At 53.0% G+C, this 8,589-nt stretch overlaps 1 protein-coding gene across 1 annotated transcript; it reads right to left on the reverse strand.

The window, feature by feature from the left end:
• Positions 1-841: 841 nt before the first annotated feature.
• On the reverse strand, positions 842-6,991 carry LOC124687649 (probable mixed-linked glucan synthase 6). Its single transcript, XM_047221417.1, has 3 exons — positions 6,354-6,991; positions 3,768-4,512; positions 842-3,000 (listed from the first exon to the last, which is right to left on the reverse strand). The coding sequence occupies exons 1-3, from the start codon at positions 6,665-6,667 to the stop codon at positions 1,252-1,254; spliced, it is 2,808 nt and encodes a 935-aa protein (XP_047077373.1). The 5' UTR covers positions 6,668-6,991; the 3' UTR covers positions 842-1,251.
• Positions 6,992-8,589: the final 1,598 nt, after the last annotated feature.

The following is an 8,589-nucleotide window of genomic DNA, read 5'->3' on the forward strand; positions in this document are numbered from 1 at the left end:
TCCACCGTCGTGGATCTTGAACTTGAGTTTACTTTGCGTATCACTATCCCGTGTCTACCAGATCATACACCCCTCCTCTCCTCACCGTGAGGTACCTCATGGCGTACTTGTAATAAATACCACGCCATAGGGCCTCGTTGTTCGGTGGGACTTCGAATGTGCCTAGACACTAATGAAAGTAAATCCACCCCTATCTCAGCTTTCCCGTCAAAACAACATTCTACCTAGAATAGGACGAAGGTTCCAGTGCCAACCACACCATGTTCGTGGATGTGTTGAACACAGTACACTTGTCCAGGGAGAACTGCATGTCGAGCCCAAGCCTGGAGCAAGTTGGTGGGCATCCTCCAAACACGCCAGACTCTAAAGCTGATCTCAGTTAGATGAGGTCCACAATGCCCAAGCCACCATACTCCAACTTTCGAATATCCAAGTTAAATCCCGCCTATGAATTATAGGTAGCTCCACCTCAGCAAGAGTTTGTGAGCCGTGTAATAGGCGACCATTTCGCGTGGTTCGGGGTGCACTTAAATAAGCGGCCGGCACCTGGCTGCATCTTTACCCCTATGCGATTATTATGTGAATTGAGAGTGCGTAAGATTCTCAAGCACCAACCATGAAACGAGATATCATAATAAATCTGGCTGATCACATGCATGGCTTCTAGTAGTTCACAAGACAAATAATGGGCAAGAGATGGTGAAGAGAATAATTCCCTAAGACATAATGAAGCGAACATGTTTGGCTCAGTTATCATGGTAGGGTAGCTAGCCGCACTAGCACAACTCATAGACTACGAGTAGTGTGCACATATCATAACAACAAGTACTCCATGCACGAATTAATGAAATTGCATTTATTGTTTCCATATACCAAATGAATACCACCATACACCCCACTCTCAGCCTCTCAGTTTCTGTATACATCGTCCAGCTTGTACAGTACAAGCTCTTTCTTACACCCCAGCCCCCCACCGGTAAGTCCCTTCCTTTGTTGTTCGAGCAATGTAATGTATGATTAATAAGTACAGACCTAATTACCACAGGTAAATAAAAACTATAATTCAAACCAACACCAACTTTTCTGGACAAAACTATAAACAAGCGGGCAAAAAATGAAATGAAATGGCGGGCACTTTCTTTTGATCAGAACGTTGCATGCACAGTTCAGTGAATGACTCGTTTCTTTTTCTGCTGCCCTCTTTCTTTGGGACGCACGGCGGCGACGTCATCGAGATCAGCAGTTCCAAGCTCACGGCCAGGCGAGGAACTTCTGTCCATGATGAGCGTGCGCCACCTTGGCTCCCGAGCTATGATGTATGTGCGGGATGTTGATGTAGAGCACGGCGGTGATGACGAAGGTGAATGCCCACCAGACGAGCACGACGACTGGCGTCTTGCCGTGCTTGCCGAGGATGCCCTTGGCGAACGGGTAGAGGTGGAAGAGCACCCAGAAGTTGAAGAACACGCCTCCGGCGACCTTGAGCCAGTGCGTCCACTCTCCGTCGAGCACCTTGGCGAAGGCCACCGCTGATCCGATGATGTTGACGAAGATGACGATGACGGGAGTGATGAAAAGCGGCGTCCACCTTACGACGTAGAGGTCGGCGTAGGGGTCCTTCTTCTCGTCTCCCGTGGGCAGCTTGGATGTGAGCTTGAAGGAGATGTCCCGCTGGAATATGACCTTGATGAGCACCTGGAAGACGGCCTGAAGGTATGCGGAGCAGCTGGCCGTCATCCAGAACTGCCCGTTCCTGAACCACTCGAAGACGGTGACGCCCGCCCACTTGACCTCCAGCACGGCGATGACGAGCAGGGTGGAGAGGACGATGCCGAGGTAGACGTAGAACATGGTGGTGGGGCGCTGCACGATGAAGTGGCCGGTGACGAAGGAGAGCGCCGGGACGGTGGTGTAGAAGATGAGGAAGATGGCGGTGAACGGGTATGTGGTGATGTTGATGTATGCGACGCGCTGCAGCGGGTGGAGGTAGGTGCTGCCGAAGAGCGGGTTGTTCTTGGAGAAGAAGATCTCGAGGGAGCCCGTGGACCAGCGGAGCACCTGGAAGAGCCTTTCGGTGAGGTTGATGGGGGCGGTGCCGATGAAGGCGTGCGGGTAGATGGAGCAGTAGCGCGAGCGCCAGCCCTTGATGTGCATCCGGTAGCCCGTGACGACGTCCTCCGTGACGGTGTCGTAGACCCAGCCGATCTCCTTGCCCCATCCGGTCTTCTTCTCGAACTCGGCCGCCGTCACGTTCACCGCCTCGGCCATGATGCCGTCGTCGGTGGCGACCGTCTCGGCAGGTTCGTACGGTGACGGGTGCGACGCGCGCGGGATGCTGTCGACGAAGGCCTCCGACTTGCCGTACGTCTTCTTGGGCAGGGGCAGGAAGCCGTGCTTGCCCTTAGCGGGAACCGGCGCCGCCTTGGCCTTGGCCATGGTCATCTCGAGCCCGGGCTTCTCGTACTTGGTCTTGGCGAACATCCCGCCGAGCATGGGGAAGCATGGCCCGCCGACGTTGATCCTGGGCGGGTCGAATGCGTAGACGGTGATGCGGCGGAAGAGGCACCCTGTTCCGACGTAGATGGGGCCCTGCATGCCGTCGAGGGCGCGGAGCGTGCCGTCGAAGAAGATGCGGTTGTGGTTGGCGTAGAGGTCGGTGGGGTCGACGCCCTCGAAGCGCTGCGGGAACTGGACGAAGGCGACGGTGTCGCTGTCGCGTCCGACCATGAAGCAGATGCCGGCGCGGAGGGCCTGGGAGTTGTTGATGTAGTGGTCGCAGTCGAGGTTGAGGATGAAGGGGGCGTTGGAGAGCAGGCCGGAGGCGCGGGTGAGCGCGTTCATGGCGCCGGCCTTCTTCTGGTGGTTCACTCCCGGGCGCTTCTCGCGGGACATGTAGACGAGCATGGGGAGACGCACGTCGACGGTGCTGAAGTCCAGCGGGTTGTCGGCGCTCGCCGGCGGGCCGTACTGGCGGGTGTGGCTCGGGTGTTCAACCAGCACCTGCATCATCGAGTGCACACCATTGTCAGCAATAGTACACTTACAGTTCAGAGTGGGTAACTGAATGGCATGGTTAATTTGAGCTGGTTCGATTAAAATGTAAAAATGTTTCTTTACTACACTAGGTAGACGAGTGCTGGTAATAGTAAAGGGTTGAAGGTGAAATTAGGGTGGTTGATTAGATAAACCCTGAGAAGGGGTAGTAATTACTAGTTAATCTTAATTACTCCAATTAAATGAGCAACCAAATTAGTTATCGTAATGACTCCAATTACTACTAAATGGAGCCTCACATCAATGATTGATGTGAGAATGCAGAGGCGGTGAATTAAAGAGTGCCATAAAGCGGGCGCTGTAGTGGTGTCGGGAGGAAAGGACCACCCCAACCACCATTCCTCGTCACAGCAACGAAATGAAATGAATGAATGGAACCACCCATTGCATTGCATTGCTGGCCACACACGAGAGCAGAGCAGCGCAGCGCAGAGCATGTCTTGTTCCATGTCTGTCTACAAGTGTGCCTGGCTGGGCTGCCCTCCCGGTGGTTGCGCCCTCCGCCATCGCCGCGTCTATTCCGTCGAATCTCCGACGGATCCATCGATCGGGGCAAGCAGACAGGCGTCACATCACATGGGCACTAATAACGAGGCCCTAACTAACGAATCAGCATAATTCCAAATAACAGAAATAGATGAACAATGGCATGCATGCATCTAGTAGGAAAAAGTAGTATAGTAGAGTAAGTAAAACAGTGGATGAGTGCTGACCAGAACGATGCCGGCGTGGTCGCCCTTGCGGTGGTTCTCGGAGGCGTCGACCCAGGTGCCCTCCCACTGGTTCCCGTCGGCCATCCACGTCGGGCGGAGCTGGCCCTCCCCTTGCACGACGGCGGCGTTGTACCCGTCGTTGCGCTGCTTGATGTCGTGCTCCAGCGAGTTGATCCTGGCCTTGAACTCGTCGTACTCCTTGCGGACGCGGCGGCGGTCGTTGACGAACTCGTCCTGCGCCCGCCCCATGTAAGGGTGGGACTTGAGCTCGAAGTAACTCTCGGGACCCCTGGGCTCGATCCCGTGCTTGCGGCAGAAGGGCACCCAGAGGGTGGCGAACTTGGACGCCTCGGCCAGGGCCTCGTAGGTGAGCAGCATGCCGCTGTCGTCGGAGACGTAGCAGGTGCTGCGGTCCACGGGGTAGTCGGCGGCGAGGATGGAGAGCACGGAGTTGGCGGTGGACAGGATGGGTTCCTTGATGGGGTCGGCGGTGGTCACGAAGATGTCCAGCCCCGGGAGAGTGGAGGTGCCGTCGGGCCTGTCGAAGCGCTGCCGGAGCACCGCCAGGTCAGGGACGCGGTTGATGGGGTTCAGCTTGGGCAGCTGGTCCAGCAGCCAGGAGAAGCCGAACCAGAACTCGCCGCAGATGGAGGTCACCCACAGCCACATCGCGTCCGGGTTCTTGTGCGAGATACGCCAGATCACGAACAGGGTGAAGGCGATCAGACGGACGAAGATCAGAACCCTGCATTGCACATTTGTGATTCACCGTCAGTTCATCATCTAACTCGCCCAAGTAATTAATTAATTAACTGCGGTAGTGGTACTAAGTAAATTACTACTGGAGGTTAACCGGGTTCCGTTGATGATTGATTGGGTGCAATAATTGGAGGGAACATGCGGCATGTTCATCTTTTGTTTGCTTTCCCGCGTAATATAAAGCAAATCAGTTTTTGCAAATGCCAAAAAGCCAAAGGGCATCAATCCTCTGTCCGTATGGACAGCGAAGGCCGGCTGGCTGGCAAGTCAATGAGTGTGAGCTGGAAACACCGAGCGCACCGACATGCTGAGGCTGTCGGTAGGCCCCCACCGCCTACCCGTCGTGCGAGGGCATATCATACCATATGGATGCCACCACCACCACCAGTCTTGTGCTAGCAGCGGTGGTCTCGCTGGATTCGTTGCTCCATTAATATGATGATCAAGGGCCTCTTTTTTTTATTTTGCTTTGCTGTTATTTTCCTTTTGCCTAGTGGAGCTAAAAGGACCGATGTTGGAACCTTCTCCTGCTAAACTAAACAAGGTAGGTTTTATATACTTAGACCAGTGCGACTAATGTGATGTGTTTACCACGGAGAAATCGTACGAAATCTTGCTTGCTACTTTTGTACATGATACTCAAACTTAGTGGACTTTGAACTTATATATGTAGCACACTACATTCTGAGCTGTAACTCTCCCACTTTTATAACTTCTTTCTCGGTGCCAACATGACTCCCACTTTTATAAGTGGCACCGCTCTTTTTCTTCTTCTCCTTTTCTTTCTATGATGACGATATATGACATCGAATTATTTCCTTATATGCTACTCTCTTTTTCTTTCATACTAGTTATCCCTAATTTAGTACAGAGTTATACTAAATCAGCGACAAGTAACTAAAACAGAGGGAGTACATGGAAATACTCAACAAAAGCTACCTACACTACGTCACTACACACCATCTATCTATCTATGGAACTGAGATCTCATAGCATACTACCTCCAGCATGCATACGTTTTCCCAGAGGCAAACAAGAACATGTTACTAGTAGCTTTTCCTATCTTATCCGAGCCCCCCAAAAGTTAACCCATCCTAATCTTGCAGGCAGGCAGGCAGGCAAGAAGGATAGGCTTTTAATGATGTGTCTTGAATTCACATGCAAGCCATGCCCACTGCCTTCTCGTTTCATTTCACCTCGGATTCCCATAGCAAAGCAGCCAGGCTGCATCCATCCTCCCACACCACACGGCCACTTTTTTACTCCAAAGTGGTAAAGATTTATGAGCCCCCAGGGCGGCCCACATGCCAGGCAGGCCCAACGGCTACCGTCCCCTCTAGGGGCCCGCACCGCGAGGGGATGACGAATGAGAAGAGAAGAACCAGCGGCGCACCGAGCGAACATCCCACACCGGGACGCGCTCGTTTCGGCGTATTCCACCCATCATTGCCACGGCTCTAACGTGCACCTGTCTGGGACTGCGTACTCCTGTTTTATTTTATTATGTTTTGTTTTTTAACCCTGAGATTTAGCTAACTGCCCTGATTAGAGTAACACCGACCATGGCTAGATCCTAGGACACTATACCGGCAACATTTGCATGAGCACCGGTGACAACAGATGTGTAACTGACTGTCAAACCGCTGCACAATGCAGCAGCTGCTGGTGTGCAAGAGTGTACCTAGTAAATACTGTAATCAACCAAGGACTGCATGCTTATGTAGTAAGATTATTACTACCCCTACTATAATTCAGATATAATTAAGATGGGTAATAATAATTGGAAGGCGCTACGCTAGTGTAGAGCTTGGGCGTGCTCGCACGTACCTGTACGGGTAGAGCAGGACGCCCTTAATCTTCTCTGTTTTGAAGACGGGGCGGTCGTCGACGACGGCGCCGCTCTCGTCGGTCTCGGGGTTGAGCTCCACGCCCACCCACCCCTCGGTGCCGGGCGGCCCGATCCGCCCCGAATCCATGATGTCCATGTCCAGGGACGACGCGGCGGACGCCACCGCCGCCGACCCCGTGCACGCGCACACCTGGAACCCGCAAGCGCAGGGTTTCTTCTGGCTCGCCGCCGCAGCGACAGCAGGCGCCTCAACAGTCCCCACGCGGCCTCCGGCGGCCACCGCTGGCGCCATGGCCGTCGTCCTCAATGCCTTGCCGTCTACGAGGAGCAGGAGGGGTTACCTCCAACCAGCAATGGCAGGCAGGCAGGCAGGCGAGGTGGCTCTCTCTCCCCACTAAGCTAGGCAATGGAGGAGGCAGGCTTTGGCATGTGCGAGCTGAGAGGAGGAGGAGGAGGAGGAGGCTGTGGTGCGAAATGGGGAGTATAGTACGCGGGGATTTATGGGGCGAGGGAGGCTGGGTAGTGTGTCGGTAGAGGTTTTGAGACCTTGGCTGGGCTCAGCTGCCTTGTCTTGTAGAGCTGCCCAACCAACCCTGCCTGTGATGACAGTGGGATCAAATTGTGCGTGCTTCACCTCTGCCTTGTGTGTGCGTTTATATGTAGGAGGTGGCGAGCACATTGCCATGGGCGCGTGTTGCGGGGGACGCCATGGCCGCGTCTCTACCTACCGGGTTGCTTCCACTCTTTTTCCCCCTTCCGGCGCCATGTGGTTTGTGATGCCCTCCAGCGCCAAGAAAACGATTAACCAAAAACGCTTATCTATTTATTTCTTGTTTGTGTTGCCTTGCAATCAATAACTAATTGATTAACTAGATAGATTGTTTCTAGAAAATGAGGTTCATTAATACCCTGGCCTACGAGCATACATATCCTAATTACCGAAGCCACCACACGACACATACAAACCCGTCAATGCGTGAAGATTGTGCCATTGGGACATTATGACCTAGTAACATAAACAACCCCATCAACTTGTTATGTGGTGGTGATTTAAATTTATAAGAAGGCTAACTTCTGACGAGCGGAACGAGCACCACGGTAGTGATCGTTATCACCGCCTATTTATACCTCTTGTAAGCCTCCGGCTAGGGGTAATCACTTCAGAAGATAACCCGCGGTGTTTGTAAACACTCCCTTATATATAGTAAAGTTTGCTGGCCCGCGTCCGTGGTTTTTACCTCTTTGCTAGAGAGAGTTTTCCGCATTAAAATCACGTGTCCCCCTCGTGTGTTCTTGATCATTCTTCATTATTTGCTTGTCGCATTTATAGCACAACTAGGTAACCGAGGCATCGCCGAGTCATCCTATGGCAAACCGACGGTGGGCGGAGAAGGAAGGGAAGAAGGAGGTAGGTGCGGTGATGGCTAGGGTTGGCCCCTGGTCACCCGCGGGGGACGAGCCAAGAGCTCTCTCGCGAATCCAATAGGACCTTAAAAAACACAAACAACGCCCCATGAAGGCCTTATGTCGTACAATTACAAACAACGCCCCATAAGTTAGGTATTGGGGACATCACCGAGTCATGGTGTGGAGAACCAGGAGATCACATCCAATCCAGTAGACCCTCACTAGGCACTTCATGTGCACACTTCTAAAGCTATCACCACCATCGAACAAATGAGCCAACTTCATGACATAGATCCGCATAAACCTCGCTGGGCATGTCGTAGACATCGCCAGGCAGCACCATCGCCTTGCACGAGTCCAAAATGACATGTTTTTCACTGAGCTAGACCTCGCTATGTCGTGTTGCTGATCCCCCTTCCCCCCGCGTTCGAGGGGTAGAAGCAACACCGCTCCGCCACTTGCCTATCTCATCCAGAATCCGCTCCAAAAATAGTTGCACCCACGAGGGAGAGTGACACCAAAAACCACCATGGTCCTATATGGGAGAACCGGATCAAGGGTTTCCCCTATATTTATCATTACGAGTGAGAAGACGGTGGATGCGGCGATGATGCCTTTAAAAAGGTAGCGGTGCACAGACGACATCATGAACGGAGTCAGAGCTCGGTTTTCAGCTTGGTTATAACCGGCAATCGTGCCTCCCCGACTCGTACCTGTAACTAGATGTGCGATTGCGAGATCCGCCACAACCAGTCGCAAGTGGCGTAGGAGGAGACCACCCCCGTTTTACCTAAGGCCATTGTTGCC

The sequence above is a fragment of the Lolium rigidum genome, chromosome 1 (assembly GCF_022539505.1).
Source record: "Lolium rigidum isolate FL_2022 chromosome 1, APGP_CSIRO_Lrig_0.1, whole genome shotgun sequence".
Taxonomy (NCBI): Eukaryota; Viridiplantae; Streptophyta; class Magnoliopsida; order Poales; family Poaceae; genus Lolium; species Lolium rigidum.